This window comes from Colias eurytheme, chromosome 4 (genome assembly GCF_061535395.1).
Source record: "Colias eurytheme isolate Ceu_HAF_F1 chromosome 4, ilColEury1 Martin Lab GWU primary, whole genome shotgun sequence".
Taxonomy (NCBI): domain Eukaryota; kingdom Metazoa; phylum Arthropoda; class Insecta; order Lepidoptera; family Pieridae; genus Colias; species Colias eurytheme.
The window spans coordinates 10,488,106-10,507,462 of NC_142983.1; the positions used below are offsets into that span (position 1 = coordinate 10,488,106).

General features: G+C 32.7%; 3 protein-coding genes across 3 annotated transcripts; 1 reads left to right on the forward strand and 2 right to left on the reverse strand.

The window, feature by feature from the left end:
* Positions 1–458: 458 nt before the first annotated feature.
* Swt1 (Swt1 RNA endoribonuclease) lies at positions 459–9,804 on the reverse strand. The gene is made up of 12 exons (XM_090120255.1): positions 9,596–9,804; positions 9,368–9,512; positions 8,369–9,159; positions 7,653–7,782; positions 7,290–7,448; positions 6,751–6,854; positions 4,480–4,662; positions 3,839–4,025; positions 3,120–3,324; positions 2,179–2,316; positions 1,408–1,551; positions 459–957 (listed from the first exon to the last, which is right to left on the reverse strand). Exons 1-12 carry the CDS (start codon positions 9,722–9,724, stop codon positions 876–878), a joined length of 2,397 nt encoding a protein of 798 aa, XP_089976381.1. The 5' UTR covers positions 9,725–9,804; the 3' UTR covers positions 459–875.
* A 335-nt stretch (positions 9,805–10,139) lies between these two features.
* LOC149909189 (acylglycerol kinase, mitochondrial-like) lies at positions 10,140–11,975 on the forward strand. Its single transcript, XM_090101416.1, has 3 exons — positions 10,140–10,411; positions 10,661–10,959; positions 11,132–11,975. Exons 1-3 carry the CDS (start codon positions 10,302–10,304, stop codon positions 11,968–11,970), a joined length of 1,248 nt encoding a protein of 415 aa, XP_089957542.1. The 5' UTR covers positions 10,140–10,301; the 3' UTR covers positions 11,971–11,975.
* Positions 11,976–12,421: 446 nt separating this feature from the next.
* LOC149909190 (tRNA (guanosine(18)-2'-O)-methyltransferase TARBP1) lies at positions 12,422–18,608 on the reverse strand. Its single transcript, XM_090101417.1, has 7 exons — positions 15,718–18,608; positions 15,525–15,581; positions 15,017–15,350; positions 13,968–14,657; positions 13,328–13,479; positions 12,824–12,997; positions 12,422–12,578 (listed from the first exon to the last, which is right to left on the reverse strand). Exons 1-7 carry the CDS (start codon positions 18,387–18,389, stop codon positions 12,431–12,433), a joined length of 4,227 nt encoding a protein of 1,408 aa, XP_089957543.1. The 5' UTR covers positions 18,390–18,608; the 3' UTR covers positions 12,422–12,430.
* Positions 18,609–19,357: the final 749 nt, after the last annotated feature.

Genomic DNA, 19,357 nt, shown 5'->3' on the forward strand with positions numbered 1-19,357 from the left:
ATTAAAAAATCCTTAATTCAATTTTTTTAGCGCTTCCCTACCTACTTTAAATATGTTATGATTGATGAGATAATTAATATTTATTAATTAATTAATTAAAGTGAAAAAATAAACTAAAATAAATAAACATACACGAAATATGAGTTTATCATGCATATGATCCACACCTTCATAGAAAAAGGCCTATGATGTAGATTTTAAATAAATACAATTGAATAAACAAACATACACATGAATATCTATTTACTATTGAGAATCTATGCTATTCTATAATATATCTAGGTTTAGATATTTTATCTAATATGGCTTAATAATACAATAAAACATTCATGCAATACTAAATATATTATAATAAAAAGCATTGGGGCAATCCAAAAATTGGGGCGATCCTAGAATACTATCTAAAAAAATACTTATTTCCCTTTTAAATGACTACTCTTATATATCATCTTAATAAATAATTTTAGATGCCCTAAAATAATATCCTATTATTATGCAAAATCCCGAAAGTTTATAACTAATATTAAGTATTATTAAATAAATCATGTTATTTTACACAACACAACAGCTTTAATAAAATTATTACCGTTATTATAGATCCAATACTTTATTACAAAAAATATTAAATATACCTACTATTAAACACCAAATATCACTAAAATTTACAAACAATGTTTATGAAACTATTCAAAATTACCCCAAAGCATGTTACACAAAAAATATAAGAAACACAAGCGCGAAAAAATACATTATAATAAAAAAAAATACATTCCACTTACCAATACCAAGCACATTTTTTCAACTAAGTAAAACATATTTATTGTTTATAATATAAAATAAAAACACTTTTGTCTACGACTGTACTTAGAACAAAACTAATTGGATAATCTATTGTTACATATAGCTAGCAGGTCACTCAGTTGAGAGAATTTACTCGACGCTTCTTGAAGCATGTTTCTGTAAAAAAATTAAACTCTTAAATATGTGAAAACATTAGTACTTTCAGCATATCCCTACTAATATTATAAATGCGAAAGTAACTCCGTCTGTCTGTCTGTCTACTACGCTTTCCCGCTTAAACCTCTCAACCGATTTTGATGAAATTTGGCACAGACAATCTTTAGACCTAACATTGAAGGTCATCGCTAGACTTACGTGCCGCGACTTATCCATACTAATACATATTATAAATGCGAAAGTAACTCTGTCTGTCTGTCTGTTACTCAATCACGCCTTAACTACTGAACCAATTTGCATGAAATTCGGTATAGAGATATTTTGATACCCGAGAAAGGACATAGGATAGGTTTTATCCCGGAAATCCTACGGGAACGGATTTTTCTTTGAAAACGCGGGCGAACAAGAAATATGTGACCCTGTAAACTTCGGGCACTACGGAAATCTCACCTGCATTTAGTACAAAACACCCTTAGCTCCTGTTTGCTCACAGTTTTGTTCACCCCCGTAGACCCTAAAACCTCCCTGAACGCCCTTTCCAGGGTTATCAGGGCTTCTTCCATGCTCGGACTGTTCTCATCACTGCTTAGCACACTATATAGAAAAGACACACTTGAGTATAGAAATAAAGACGGGTTGCACTGGGGGAGTGCCGGCAGAAGTGAAAACTTGATTATTAACGTTGAGCATGTTTGATATTTTGGAATGGTATCCGTCTTACGCATAAGGTCTAAAAAAAAAACATCCGACTTACGCTTTTTCGATCAGGCCACGATTTTATACCCAACGCCGCTAAAGAAGTTTTCACGTCAAAAATGCATTACATTTTGATTAAAATTAACATAATTTTACTGTGCATCGCAAGTTTTACATTTACCTAAAGGTAAAAAATTTAAATTGCAATTTTAAAATTAACCTCGATTTTTTTTTTTGTATTAAACCGGCAACGGAAATACATTATCTCTGATAGTTTCAACTGTCTATCTATAAACAGACAGCCAAGTCTCAATAATTGATCCGCCTTAACACTGAACGCCTTAACTACTGAACCAATTTGCATGAAATTTGGTATAGAGATATTTTGATACCCGAGAAAGGACATAGGCTACTTTTAACCCCGGGAAATAGGATAGGTTTTATCCCGGAAATCCCACGGGAACGGGAACTATGCGGGTTTTTCTTTGACTGCGCGGGCGAAGCTGCGGGTGGAAAGCTAGTTACCCATAAATAGCGTGTGCGATCGCGTCAATGTTGCCAGCGAATAGAGTCCATTTCGACGTGAGCGTTTGCAAACATTCATCGCCGGGTATCTTGTCCTCTATGTTGTGGGTCACGCCCACCGATGTTGCCAGTTTTGCACTAAAATAATAAAATCAAAATAGTTTGGAAAATCCAAAAATGCACGCCTCATAATTTTTTTTTAATAATTATTTATTAATTATTATTTTTGTTTATTTAATAACAATTAAACCACATCGAATCAGACCCTGAAAAATGAAAGGGTTCTATTCCTGAGCATACTCAAGCGTAAGAGAAAAAAAAAGACTCGATTAGTAAAGTATTTCGGTCGCTATCGTGTTAACAAGAAAATCCTCCGCACATACAGACACACGGACGTCCAAGACAGAACTTTTTTAAACTGTTTTTTAACTAGTTTAAATAACAAAAATGACATCAAAAATATCATGAATGTTAAAAATAGTGTTTTTTCTTAATATGTGTGTGTATGTATTATCTTACAAGTGCAATGTATGATACATAAAGACATTTTAAGTTTGAAAAATCAGATGTTTTGCTCGAAGTGACAGTAGTACCCACCTCAACGCTTCGCTTATGAGGCGTGCAATAAAATTAATTATGTGTAGTAATGATTATTAGTTTTTTACTAAACTAAAAAAATAGTTTGCGATAAATGAAGGAGGTCCTTTTTTACCGTATTTCTTTTTTTTTAGGTAGGAAAATATTTTTTTTATACAATAATTCATTTGTCAGTTTTGTCCCGTCCCGAGTCAATACTACAAAAACTCACCAATAATTCGAACACACCTATAACTCGAACGCGACTACAGCGTCAGTGTTGTTTTCCTCGCAACAGCCGTTCCACACATCCTTCTAAGTTCTAACTGTAAAACAACTTTTTTCTAAGTACTACAAGAACTCACCAATAACTCGAACAAACAGTCCAAACGTCTTCAAACACATCAACAACAGCGTCTGTGTTGTCCTCCTCGCAACTATCGCGCAACAATCGCTCCACACAAGTTTTGGCCAGTTGCATGTATTCGGGAATGATTTGGCAACGACGGGCCACGTCTATGCATAGTTCTTTGAAAGTTGTCACTTCTGATTGCGTGATTGTTTTTGGGTCTGAAAGATAGAAAAATGTTTATTTGAGGATTTTATTAATTAAAATACATATATATTATTGAGATGTAATTATGATTTGAGTTTGTTTGAGTTTAAGAAAATAAAATAGAACACCTATTGTATATATACAGTGCTTTTAAAAACCATTGAAATACTTTATAAACAATTAGTTACAAATTGTAACAAGTAGTTTATAAATTGTAACATACTTTATAAACGAATAGTTACAAATTGTAACAAGTTGTTTATAAATTGTAACGTACTTTATAAACAACAATTTACAAATTGTTGTTTATAACTAATTATATTTGTTGCATGCTATGCCTTCAAGCCACACCTCCGAACCCGTCGGAGTGGGGAGCGTGAGGTTTTTCGTTACTAAATTTCTGGATTCGGTCCTCGCGCTCAAGTCCCGCGATAGAAGCTATGCAATAGCTTAAAATCAAATAAATTGCGATTTTTGAAGTGCATACTTTTTGAAACTTAATTAAAACTTTATTTACACAATCATCACCTTTACTCTGCAGCGATATCAAGCTCCTCCTCAGTTCGGTGATAAGCTGCTCGATCCTCGGGAACACTTCGTTGAACACCGCTATCCAGTGCTTCAGGAGACACTGTAATACATCGTCGAGCGTCCAGGGTGGAGCTTTGAATAGCACGTGCTGCCAGAGATTGTCGTATTTTGCACGCATTTCGTTCTGAAATTAAACAAACGTTTTATATCTATACTAATATTATAAAGAGGAAAGGTTTGTATGTATGTATGGTTTTCACGCATAAACTACTGGACCGATTTCAAAAATTCTTTCACCATTAGAAAGCTGCATCTTCACTGAGCAACATAGGCTAGGTTTTATCCAGGAAATCCCACGGGAACAGCTAGTATTTGATAAATTCGCAAAGATTAAAGAGATGAATTAATTAGTTATAAGTTTTTGGTTTTATTAATTATAACAAAGACATACTTTTATTTGTACTATTCTGAACTAAAATAGTTTCGAAAAGTGCAGTTTATGGGTTGATTTAAGCTTTAATAATAATTAGCTATCTAAAATTAGATCGAGATTCAGTGAAAATGATGTGATGTATAATGTCACGTGTGTTCTACGGCGTAGTTTCCGCTACGCAACAGTCCCACTACGGCACAATTACCTCCAGTATGTTGGCCAGCAGCGGGTACACGGCGTCGCGCACGCGCAGGAAGGCCGCGTGCAGCTCTGCGGCGGCGGGCTGCGGCTGCCGCTCGAGCAGCGCGGCAACGGAGCCCACGCCCATGTGCCGAACGCCGTTTATCTGCGCCTTGTTGCACAAGTTCTTGTCGTTTGTGACCAACAGCTGCGATGGGATACACATTTTAATTTTTTTTTTTATGTCAGAGCTAGCAAAGGAGCAGGTGGGCCACCTGATGTTAAGTGGTCACCACCGCCCAAAAACGCATTGGAGGCGTCTAAAAATGGCATTTATTAATTTTTACGTAGCTTTATACCATTACAATGATATTCCGTTGGAATTATAACAATTTTTAACATTTACGAGAAATTATATCAATCTGACTTTACGTTTACGTCCTACAAAACGTACATCGTTGGCATTTATCGACTAGTGCGGAAAGTATCGATAAACAAATTTCGATGATGGAAACGAGTTCACATTTTTTCCATGCTTAGTTGCTTGCTTTAGTTCATTCACTATTGAATGAAATAGAAGATCGTAGCATACAACAATTGCATACTCAAATGAATAATCATACGAAATAAAACAAAAGCTGTTTAACTATTATTTTTATTTAAATATATTTTAGTCTGAATCAGTGCTTGCGCCTCTAAATCAGGATCAGAACTACAACTGCTGTCGCCTACGTTTATTAATAGCGGTTGATCTACAATGGTGTCGTATCGCACATCTCGATCCCAATCATCGTAGCAAAGTTTTTTAATCTTTTGTACGACTTTCCTCCAATTATCCGGAGTGACTTCACTGCAAGCTTTTTCCAATAATGTCAGCATTTTATTGGCTGTAAATGTTATTATTTTTATGTTTTGGAAAACTTTCATTGTACTTACCTACTTAATCTATGCTAAAAAACTTAAATTAATACAACAACAACATAATAGGCGTTAAAAATTTTAGTTATAAATTATGTTTATAATATTTGTAAAGACATGTTTACCGACATGGCTGAATATAAACCACGCCTTTGCCTATAAAATAATAAAGTATCGACACGACCCATCATACGAGCAATCACTAAGACGAACTGTCATAGGGATCATCATTCGCCGATTCGGGTATAATTAAGGAAATCGTAATGTCGTAATTGTTAGTTAATTAAGGAAATCAAATCAATAATTCATAATTAAAAAATTGTTTATTGTTTCTAAATCTTCATACATTGAATACACATAGTAGACTAGTGACGTGTCATTTGACAATTATTGTGACGTGTAACATTTGGTGACTATGACGTGTGGTATTTGGAAACTGAAACTGAAACATTTGGTAGCTGTGACGTGCAACCATAGAAATCTAAATAACAAGACACATAGAAGTGCTATAATATCATAATTCGTATGAAAACCGCTGTCAACAAAATCAACACATTTAAACCGATAGCTAAACAGTACACACAAGTAAACTATGCCTTTTATTGGACAGCTTGATTTTAGTGAAAACTAACTTAAATATTAAATTAAGCTTTTTAATATGTATCCGACGACGAATTTACGGTTTATTTTAGAATAACATCCCTAAGCATATGAGACGTTTTGTTTATTTTTGCTCCAATACGCAAAAATTCGGCTTTTCTACAACAGAGGTTGTCAATTTTCAATATATATAACTTTGAACATAAACTCTTAGAAATAAGGTTGAAATTTGTGTTAAACGTGATAATAAGAATGGTCATGGTCATGTGGCATGGTAACCACCTGAGCGGCGACAATGTCACGCGCGCTTACCACTTCTATTGCCTTGTTATTTAGATTTCTATGCGTGCAACATTTGGTTATTGTGAAGATGTAACATTTCGTAACTGTGACGTGTAATATTTGATATTTGCGACGATTAACATTTGGTAGTCGTGACATGCAACATTTGGTAATTATGAACGTGTAACATTTGGTAATTAATAATTATGAACGTGTAACATTTCGTAATTTAGACGTGCAACATTTCGTAATTTAGACGTGCAACATTTGGTTATTATGACGTGTAACATTTCGTAACTGTGACGTGTAACATTTGATAATTATGAATTTGTAACATTTCGTAATTGTGACGTGTAACATTTCGTAATTGTGACGTGTAACATTTCGTTATTGTGACGTGTAACATTTCGTTATTGTGACGTGTAACATTTGTAACGGTGACGAGTAACATTTGGTAACCACATAGAACTTGATTTTTGAAAATTTTATAACTCACCACATTTTTGCCGCGCTCAACTTGTTGCAGTGAACAATTTAATATCTCGTCGTCTGGAATTTCGCAGGGATATATGTGAGAATTCGCGTCACGCAAGGATTGTCCTACAACATATAAAATACGCCTTTAGACATTTAGTCTATTATTATTACTGTCTTTTCGTGTCAAATATTTAGTTTAGTTTTAATAAAAATCTTTTGTAAAGTTACAAATATGATAGAGTACAAAATATGTGTTTGTTTTTATGGCAAGCAGATAACAGCATATTTCAATTATTTGAAAATTTGCATTTACTTTGCTATAGTTTAATCAACATATCAATTTAAAAATTCATAATCCATTAGACAGTTATTAAGCTATTGCATAGCTTCTATCGCGGGCCTTGAGCGCGGGGACCGAACCCAGAAATTGCGTAACGAAAAACCTCACGCTCCCCACTTCGACGGGCGCGGAGGTGTGGCTTGAAGGCATAGCATGCAATAGCTTTACCGCGGCAGTCCTCGAGTGCCACACATCTTTTTTTTTTTAAATAAACATACCTTTAATTCTGTTATTTTCCGGCAACGATTTATACAGATAGTCCATAGCGGCTTTCGCTCTCTTACAGACTGCGCCGTTGCCATTATTATTATCTTTGAGACGGTCCAGTTCATTTATGACCCTCCATGGCACAAGTAATGTTGGTTGTTCTTTATAACCTGGGAAATAATTTGGTTAAAACTGTATTTAATTTTGAACGAACTTAAAAAAAGGGTATGTTCTGGATGCAAATGCCAACCCTTACCCTTTTTTTCAGTAATATGAACAAATTAACCAAAAATCTTATATTTCAAACTATAGTTTATAAGATAAATACGCGCTTACAAACTATAGTTTATAAGATAAATAATAAATTAAATTACCTTTTAAATGTGAATTCAACACATCCTTTATAGTATCCAGTTCATGAATAAATATATTTGTGTCAACAACAAGAACAACATTGCTGTCATCTCTATTTGGTTGTGATCTCATTGGTGTGTTCTCTTTAACCTGTAAAAATAATATATAGTTAAAAAAAAAACTAATAACACTACACTAATATTATAAAGCGGAAGAGTTTGTTTAAATGCGCTAATCTCAGGAACGACTGGTCCGATTTAAAAAATCATTTTGGTGTTAGATAGCCCATTTATCGAGAAAGGAGGCTATACATCATCACGCTAAGACCAACAGGAGCTGTCAGCTGAACAATGTTACCACCATTGTAATGTTACAACCACACAGCGCAGCTAGTGAAATATACACATATACACATCTTATCTTAATCTAATATCTTATACTATTATAAAGGCGAAAGTTTGTAAGTATGGATGTATGGATGTGTGGATGTATGGATGTTTGTTACTCTTTCACGTAAAAACTACTGAACCGATTACAATGAAATTTAGCACACATATAGAGGGTAACTTGGATTAACACATAGGATAGGTTTTATCCCGGAAATCCCGCGGGAATGGGAACTATGCGGGTTTTCCTTTGAAAACGCGGGCGAAGCCGCGGGCGGAAATCTAGTTGTATATAATAAAGGAAATATGACAAAAGTTATAGTCTATGATTGACTTAAATTGTTAAATACCTCTCTAAAATCCTCAACATCCATTGCCTCCGAGTTACAACTTCTATCCGATCTGATCTGATCGCTACTGTTAAAAAAAGAATCATTTGTCTTATTAAAAGAAGTGTCTGACTCTAAGTCAGAGCTCAAATTAGCTCGCAGGGCCTCCATCCTGTCCTTGGCTGATGAAAATGTTTTGGTATCTTTTGGCGTTGAAACTTTATATGCAAGCTTTGATTTTATAGCAGACACAAGTTTACTAGCTTCAGAAAACTGTGGAGGAGTGGCTGGATGTTTGGAAAATGGATATTCAGGTGTCTGACTGCATATACCCTTCTCTATATCGGCAAATGTGTCCTTTTGTTTGTCCTTGTTACAATACTCTTCAGGCAATTGAGCTTTCATTGACGAAATAATTTTATTAGCTGCAAAGAACTGTGAGGGGGAGGGAATGGAATGTAGACTGTCATTGTTTGGCGATTGGTTCAATTTGGAATCATTTGTGGGGCTTTTATCACACTTGGGCTTAGATTCATTTGTACAAGCCTTCTTTTTGGATGGCGAGGGGCTTGTAACTTCTTCATTTTCAGCTTCCTTTGATAACCTAGCTCTGAGTTGCGAAAGCCTTGTGTTAGCTATATTCTTTTTGAGTTTCTTTGAAGAATCTGTGCTTTTGGTAGGAGTACTCTTTGAATAATTGGAATTATCGTGACATTTTTGTGGTGATTGTTTCTCGCTTGTAGCTGTGTGTGGCTTTTCAACGGGAGTTTCTTTTTTAGGAAAAATTGATTCTCTTCTTTGTTCTTTTGGTTCTAAAAATAAAGTATTAAATTATAAAAATAGTTATTCTATCATGAACATGAAAAAGGAAGTCTTGCAAAAAATATCCATGTGTTGATATCATTTTGACACATAACAATCAATAAACAAATAAAATGGATTACAGTAAACAAAGCAATAAGCAATGTTTATAGAATAAGGAATTATAAAAGTGAAGACACTTAAATACTGTATTTTTACCCTGATATTTTCGCTTTATGGAATTATCTGCATCTCCTTCACTTTTCCTTTTACAACATTTTTTATTGGCTTGCTCTTTCTTTTTCCTTTCAGCGAGTTTATGTTTCTCCTTTTTAGACATTTTCTTATCGGGGCTGCTCGAGGACTGCAATATTTAGCATTTATCAAGTTATATTTCGTAAAAAGGATATAATATTATGATTGAGTGTTACAAAACAACAATCTCACCTGAGGTTGCGTCCATGAAGATTTACCCGTTTTTTTATTAAAGTAATACTTTCTGCCTGGATTAGATTTAGAGGAACATAGAACCCAACCTTCAGGGAGTTTTTCATTATTCGACTTTTTAGAGCTCATTGCTCACAAAAGTGAAATTTTAATGAATTTGGAAATTTTCAGCTAATTGTTTCTGTTAAAAATTATTTTGTCAATTTCAGACATTTGTTTTGTGACAAATGGCCTATTAGAATTGCTACCCTCAATAATGTGCTATTTTTTATATCTTCCTCATCAATCAATAACGTGTACCTACGTAATTCAAAATATTTCTATTAAAATTTATTATTTACCTTAAAATTTATATTTAAAATGTATTACGTATTTCTCAAGTGTAGAAATTCAAATAAAATTAGAAGTAACCCACGAAGTAACACTAAAATCTTTTGTCTGTCGTTGCATGAACAGCTTTATTTTCAGTGTATATAATCTCTGTTCTGTGCGTATATTATATATAATCTGTGGTATTTAGTCAGCTGGGTACTGACTACTGTCAAATCCCGCTCTGTCAAGTGACAGAAAATAGAAAATAAATTCTCACATAATTTTATCATATAATTCTTGTTTTATGTGAGGATGGTTGAAATTACAGGAGCTTAAACTAGAAAAAATAAAACATACATCCATATAATAACTACATTGGTCCCAATAAATTATAATGGAGAAATTTTTAAAAGCAGCTAAGACAATACGAAACAATTGGAAGAAATCTGTATTCGGTGCAATAGTTCTTTATTATGGAGCAGCAACTGCAAAAGAACGATACGAGTAAGCAGTTGAAATGACTTATAAATAAGACAAGTTCGAAGTCATGCTCTTACTGAGTTTTAATGTCGGCGAATTGCAATAACCTCAACATTGCAAATGCTTAAACTTTTTTGCATCACCTTCCATCATATCTTTCGAGCTCCAGTCTTAAGCTGAATAAAATTTACTTATAAAATGTTACCACTGGAGACCACAGTGCTGCGTAATTATGTTTTAACACTAATATAATTATTATAATAATCTTTTCAGAATAAACATATTGATGCGAGCAGCATGCAAAGAAGCTGTAAAATATGGTAATGCCATGATAGAATATGACAGAAACCCAACACTTATTACAGTAGTGCTCAATCCTGTGGCTAATAAACGAAAGGCCAAAAAGGATTTCGAAAAATACTGTGAACCAATACTGCATTTAGCTGGTCTGCAAGTAGATGTTGTACAAACAACTTCTGAGGGTAGTGCTAAGGAAATAGTTGAAAATTTAAAAGGTACAGAAGCTATTATTGTTGCGGGTGGAGATGGTACGCTATCTGAAACGATAACAGGTTTGTTATTTTACGTTTCTGGTGCAATTAAAATCAGAATTAAATTAACAAAACTTTTTTCTGAATATACTTTTCTTACTTAGTTAAAAATAGATCTGTTACACTACATTTAAAATGAAAATGTAATTGCATATTATCATAGATAACCTATAACAAAATAATTTTATTATAGGTTTACTGAGAAGGAATGACAATGCCAATCAGTTTCCATTGGGCATCTTGCCATTGGGCAAAACAAACAGCCTTGCAAATTATCTGTTCCCTGGAGGAGATGGTGTGGAAAAAGTCAGACAGTTAATAACTGCTTGTATGGCGATTGTCAAAGGAAATACTATGTGGCAGGATGCAATGAAGATAGAGCCTATAGCACAAGATGACGAAGCATCCAGCCGACCAATATACGCCATGACATCAATAGACTGGGGAGCATTTAGAGACACAGAAGCGAGAAGCGATAAATACTGGGTCTACGGACCATTCCGTGAATACATGTCGTACATTTTCAATGGTTACAAAGATTCCTTAACATGGACGTGCAAAGGAGTCGTAAAATATACCCCACCATGTGCCGGCTGTAGTAATTGTATGTTTAAGAAACCGGAAATTAAACGAAAATGGTCCTTTTTCGTGCCAAGTACACAAGCTGCACCTGAGACAGACAGAACTAATCTTGTTAATCCGGAATGTTCTATGGTTAGCGAACTGTGTTTCAAAACAACAGAATTACAAATTCGTCCTAAATCTGAGAGTATCCTACCATCTTTAACGGTAGGATTAGGCAGGAACCAATATTCTTATACCGAATTTGTGTCAGAAGGTTGGAGGCGGATAAAAGGCGAATCTAAAATTAACGAAGTTATAGAAGCAAGGACAATTGAGTTGTGGCCTGAAAGTCCTAAAACAGAAGAAGTATTTGAAATAGACAAAGAAGAGTTTGATGTGAAACCTATGAAAGTGACTATATTACCAAAAATTGTTAAACTGTTCTGTGAACCTAAATTACAATATTAATTTTTTTTATCTCTTTTTATTTTCCATCCACTTTGTTTAATTTAATGTTCAATATAGTATGATAAAATGAATAATGTCCTGTCTGTTTGTCTGTTATATTTTTACACTTAAAACTGCTGAGTGGATTTGAATTTCACATATACTCTGATAATCTGATATTTTGTAGTGGGTAGTCTGTAAGAACATTATTATACATAGCAATGACAAAAGAAAAAGTTATAGAGAACAACCTTTATTATAAAAATATGTACAAAATTTTTATATACACCATAATATAATAAAATAAACGATTTACAATAGGCAAAGAGTAAGAAACTTAAAATTATTTAGGGAGTTCGAACATATAAATACCTATTTAATGAGTTAAAACATATAATATGTATTAAAATTTAAAATGCCTTTATACATGATAAATTTACATGACAGGTAATAGAGCCTATACAAATTATGTATCTAAAATTTAAAGTATGATTTGCCTGGAATATTCCCAAACAAAGATGGCGGCTGTGACGTGTACATTGAGCGATCTGACCACACCCTGCTGTGGTATCTCTACACACGCGTCCATGTACGGCAATAGATCACACGGTACACCTTCTTTTTCGTGCCTAAAAGGTAATAGAAATATTGTAAAATATCAATTAAATGCATACATTCAGTGGCATTAAATTAATACCTATGTAAAATGAAATATTAACGAACTATCTAAACTTTTCAAGAAAAATCTTCAAATTATGACTAATTTATAGCTAAATCCTCTAAATTTCTATAGAAAATGATAAGTACGTTTAAATACGATACTTTTTTTTTAAATTTTCTATTCTTTTAAATGGCTTGAAATAAATATGCATACCCGAGCAAAAGAAGTGTTTTCTTAGGAAACTTGAAGGACTGTAGAGGTATACTTGAAGACGTCTGTTCTGCTGCCACGATGGTGTAACCTTCTGACTTCTTGGAAGTGAGATAGTCTTTCAATGGCTGCCCAGGACGCACTTCTACCACATTTACCCATCTTTCCGCTGATACGCTAAAATTATTAATGATTTAATCGATTACTAAAATTTGCGTCTTTATATAGGTACTCGGGTAGTCGTAGTGCCTAAAATTTAAATACTTATAAAAAGTTTTATCTTTATTTTGCAGATTTGTTTTATAACTATCGAAGTAGTGATTGGTCAGCCCAAAGAAGTAAGTAAAGATAGGAAAAGAATGTGAATTACAATTGTCTGTAAAAAAACTGAAGATGTTTGCAAACTTGGCTACCAGGTACCAGCTTATACTCTGCTTAATTCATTACTAATCTTAATATGATTCTTAACTACTAAACTGAATAATTATCCTTGTCTCTAATCCTTACCTTAACCCTTGGAACTGCTTATCCTGCACATGCCGCAAACTATCTATAACATACGTGTTAACTCCGAACACTTCACTGGTTCGCGCCATTCCTCCCAAATTTGGCAACTTATCGATAAGAGATGCCACTACTATTAGTTCACTGTTACTCTCCTGTAATTAAAGTTAAATAATAATAATAGTTTAAAAAAACTAAAAAAAACGCTTTTTATAGAAAACCGAACTAAAAAATAGAAAATTTTATCAAATTAGTGTATTGTCATCGGTCCTCAATAAATCTACAAAGTTTGAACGAAATCTGGCCGTTTAAAGTGGGTCAAAATCGCGCCCAAAGAAGTCGGTTACAAACAAACAAACATACAGGTGAAGCGAATATAAAGCGTGTAAAATGTCAACTAAATCAGGAATATTTGAAAGAAAATGATTAGTATTTACACATTTTAAAGAAAGAGGCAATTTTTTCCATCTTGAATTTAAATGTATCTCGTTAGGATAAAGATAGGTATGCAAACATCAATAAAATCGAAAATTACGTTTTGTTCCAACATGCAACGTAATTGACAATTTTACTAATGAACCATGGACTACAAGTTGTGCAGAGTTTATAGAGAATGGATAGGAAACTAAATGTTCAAACTTACCGTTCTTTTCATATCAAGTACGTCAATATCGCTCATATTCTTCCACGGTATATATTTCTTTTGTATAGTCCCTATACCATCCTTCACATTATCAATTATATCAGCATTTTTCAAATGCGTTTTAATCTTCATAACTTCTTCTTGATCTTTGTGAGTTTCTTTCCATTCTCTTATAAAATCATCATGTGAATTTGTGCTAATAAGTTCAATCATTTCATTAAAAACATTTAGAGCATATACTTCATTTATCATTTCATTATTCCATTCTTCATGCAGAAATTCACCATTATATAGAGCACAAGGTAACAAATATTCAATAATATCAAACTCATGAACTAGAAAATCGTTCATTAGTTTGTCAAAACTCTTCTCTTTTAATGTCGATGCTTCATTTAAAGTTCTATCTATAACTTTTATTGTTTGCTTATATTCAGAAGTGTTTATTTTGTCCTCATCTTTGTTTAAATAAAATATTCTTTTAGCTAGATATTGTGCATACAGTCTAACACTGTAAGTAGGTCCCATAGTGTTCTCCATATAGGCATCCATAACTAAGTCATATTCAGACTGCAGGCAAATTTTTCTTTTCATTTTATGAACTAGTAACCAGTATAAAATCATAAACTGTGACGTAATGGGTACATTTTTCGTTTTAAAACTATCTAAGAATAGCTCTGTAATCTTTTCTTCCTGAAATTGAAATTTTAAATATATGAGGGTAGCTGAATACCTATTTGTACAAAAAAAAATATAAAAAATATTGTGCCTAGCCAGAGTGATTTACATTACATTATTAAAGTGATAACCCAAAAAAGATGGGATGACGACATTAGACAGGTAGCGGGTACAACCTGGGGTAGAGTGGCCTTAGTGAGACCCGAATGGAAGAGATTGGAGGAGGCCTTGTTCAACTGGCAAACGGACACGCAAAAATGGGTCAAACCGAGCATATATAACTACATACATATGTAAAGTCCGAACAAAGGCTAATAATAATAATAAATTAAAGTGATAAACTGTAAATTAAAAGGCATATTAGTCCACCTTACCTTATAATAATAGTACAGTGCAATATACCACTCCAAGTAAAGTCGTATTGACGGTTGATGAGGTATCTTCCCTAGAAATTCTACACACCATAATGCAACTTTTTCCACATAATCTGATCTGTGTTTTAAAAATATTAGCAACAAATGTTGCAAGCCAATTCGTAAGGTGCGATGTAAAGCTGAATTACTGTGATATCTTTGTTTATTTCTGAATAATTCGTCAATCTTTTTTATCGTTAATGTTGCTATTGTTTCTAAAGTTTCAGCATCTGTGACTTTACTTAAAACTAATAAGGATTCATATTTGATATGAAAATTCGTGTACAATCGTGCTCTGAAAATAATATTACTTATTTTATTTAATAATAACATAATATAAACAGATTTTAAAATTTCAAAATGACACATTACATGTTGATTGTACTTATGTATAAAAGTTAACAAAGCATTAGTAAAATATTAATTGTTTGATTAAACATTTGTTTCAATAAAAAATTTACATAAGTACCTTACATTTCCCAGATCAAACTGTTTTGATAATTCAACTATTAAATTTTCCATTATCCTGAAAAATAAAAATTCTTTATGAATTAAGTATTAAACATTTTTTTCAAATGGGGCCCATGAACAAATTGCAAGGCCCGTCAATGATTAAATAAAACATTTTTTCAGCTTGAAATTTTCTAATTTTTTTTTATTACCTTTGATCTTTCCTTGGCACAGCTGTAGCTAATAAAACTTCGCTAAATATATACACCATGTGTCCAAATTTGAATACATCTCTTTTTCCCATAGCTTCTACTAAATAATACAATGGAATATTCTTCATAGCCGCATATTCTATAATCTTACTACAATATGTGATTACTACATTGTTATATATTGGTTCTTTTAGTAGTGCACTATTTGTTATTATTTTAACGAAACATTCAATACAATCTGTGTACTGTTTATTCGTTTTTAATGCTTCTATCTCATTCCAAGTTCTGGATAAAAAGCTTGAAATGTCAAATTTAATGTTTTCCTTTAAAATCTCTGACAGTATGTTGTCTATGATATTTAAGATCCATTTTATACAACTGTACCCTCCACATTCAAGTAGATCTGTATATTTAATAATTTCATTGCAATCACATTTATTTTCACTAGAATTTCTATTTAATAAAATAAAAAGCACTTCACAGGCTTTTGAATAGAAAATATTTCTCAATCTCCCAAATCCTTCTTTTATACTATTTTTGGTGAACTTTATATTATTTAGAATACCAATCAATTCATTTACATGTATTATTTTTAATTCAAATTGTTTCTCATGTATAACAATTGAACTTATAGCATTTAGGATAAAAATACTATAAATATTTTTATATATATCTTCACCATCTTTCAGTAGAAAGATTATTTTGCTGTATAATTCTTTCAATATTTCAATTTCTGTGTTTGATTTTATAATGAGCTGTATATTGTCTAAAAATAATAAAACGTTATCTACATCTTCAATAGGCTTGATCAACAAAGTAGATATATACTTGAAAATTATTTCACTCCTCTTAGTTACTAGGGAATAAATTTGTAAATTGACTTCTGAATTATTAACTTTCTTCAATAGATGTGCTAAGAAGGTTGCTTTCAAAACACAATTGATATCATTCAAATCAGAGTGTAGATTAACATGTTCTACTGCATCAAACATTTCATTCACAGATTCTACAAATATTTCCATATCTGCCTCATGTCCTGATAAATATAAAAGTATAAAATGAATATTAACATGTGACTTCATTATATCATTAAAAAATTGTTTCTTATCTGTGACAATCAATTGATTTTTTACTAAATCAAGTAATGGGTTCCTTTTTTCTTGTGTCCACAGATCATCTTCCAATTGCATGTAGAGATTAAGCAGATCCTTCCAATCTAGGGCTTTACAACAATTGCCTATTAAATGTGATAAATTCCTATGAAATGCTTTTCTTATTATCACATTATTGCACAGTACTTTCAATACATCATACATTAATAAAACTAATTGTTCCTTCCCAACTTGGTCTACAATTTTATCATTATTTACACTTCCTAATACACTGCTCAAGTGGTAGATGGGGACTGGTGACCATTTAACTTTCGGAATATTTTTAATTATATGCATAAAAGAGTCTATATTATCTATATTTTGTTTGAACTTTAGTTGCAAAACTTCACATTCTTTCTTATTATCATATATGTTCATATCATTGAGTGCTTCTAATAAAACTAATGCTTCTTTGTCATTCAATATGGGTGATTGTAATCTGTACTTGGCACATTGTACTTTAACTTGAAGGTTATCATGTTGCAATCCAATGTTATAAGCACAACTTAACCAACATTGTCCCAGATCCTGTAGGGAATCAAACAGCTGTAAAGATGGTAGAACTATATTGCTTTGCTTCTCCTCTAAGCTATCAATAAGAATAAAGTAATTATCCCACATTTTTTTAACTGCAGCTTCTTTATCAGGGTTCCATGACATGTTTACAACTTGAGATTCAATATCAATTTTATTCTTTCCAATTTTCAAGCAGTCTATACCTCTTTTTATGAGGTAAATAGCTAACTTTCTTGTTGAGGGATCATTTGACAGCATGCCATACATAGTGATCTCCCAAAATTCAGTTTGTGTAATAATGTTTGATACAAAATGCACATCTCCATGACTGTCAGGCAGAGGTAAATAATAATTGGAAAGAACACACAGAACTTTAAGAGAAATCAATTTGTTTCTTATTTTCTGAATACAATTCCATATTTGGTCTAATACATTATAACCACTGATACCATCAAAGAACCTTTTAACTGTTATAGTAAGAAAATGTTTCTTTAATTGTTCATTCTGGCTCAATACAATTCTTTCTAATGGTACATCTAGAAATGGCAGTGATAATTTTTCACCAGCTCTAATAACAGCTTGAAGTATACTATCACATAGCTTTAAAGATAACAACATTGTAACATGAGTCTCTTCAGAGGTAATATTTTCCAAATGGATGCTTATACTCGATAATAGTTGCTGTAATAAATGTTCAGACTTGATCACTATAGAACTTGGATTGAGAGAGAGAATTATGTCTATTATTTTACAAATAGCTTCAATATTTGCTTCGTCCACAGTCTTGATTAATTTTCCAACAAACTCGAACTCAAAATCGTTTTCACATTCATCAGATTCCTTTACATTTAATAAGTATTTGTAGTTCAACAAATTAGTTGCATTCAATAAGTGTTGGCTTGTAAAGCTATTTCTTTCCATTATGGACTTGAGACGAGCATCTACGATTTCTTCATCGAAATCCATCACGTCCATGAAAGATATAATATCATCAAATTCCCTCATTTTTAATCCTTGAATAAATTATTATAATACGACCGGTAAATTTAAGGTTATGTTGTAAATATTAGTATGCAGTATCAGGTACTTAGTAAACTTAGAAACTCTTAACAGGTTTAGGCAATATACTTCAACCGTTTTTTGTTATAATTTCGCCTTTTTTAGATATCACACCATAAAACAAAATGTAAACAAGTAACAACACATTTTTACAACAATATTGTGAAATGTGAACTGTCTTTATAGTAGTCAATGTCAGTGTCAACTGTTAACTGTCACACCACGTCACAGACCTATGCATAGACCCACCATAGACCGGTGAGCACTGTTTTGAACACATACCTACTACAGACTACAGTTGAACGGAACGTAATTTATATTAATCAAAATATTATATACTAGCGGTCCGCCCCGGCTTCGCCCGTGGTACATATTTCGCAATAAAAGGTAGTCTATGTTCTTTCTCAGGGTCTAAAGATTATTTGTACCAAATTTCATCAAAATCGGTCCAGTAGTTTATGCGTGAAAACCATACATACATACATACAAACCTTTCCTCTTTATAATATTAGTATAGATTATACTTTCATATTCTGCTTCCATTTAATACAGCTCTGTTTCACATCGTTTGCATATGACTATGGTACGTAATAACATATACTAAAGCTTTAAAGCTTCAATGTAAGACTTTGCAGTCATTGAAATACAAAGCCGATTTAACCACGATTTAACACGTCCGTCTCACTGTCATGTCGGTCTGTTTGTGATAAACGCAAATCGCAAAATCTTACAGAAGAAATAAATGACATGCAAACACAGCATGCAAACAACGTTTTGGTAGCAGTGTTTTTTTTAGCTGATTGATGAACCAAGGATGAACCTTTCTATTTTGTATCCTGCAAGCATCTGACATGCACGCGTAGAGTGCAAACCTTAGAGATTTTCTGTACTGTATAAAAATCTTAGAATACAAA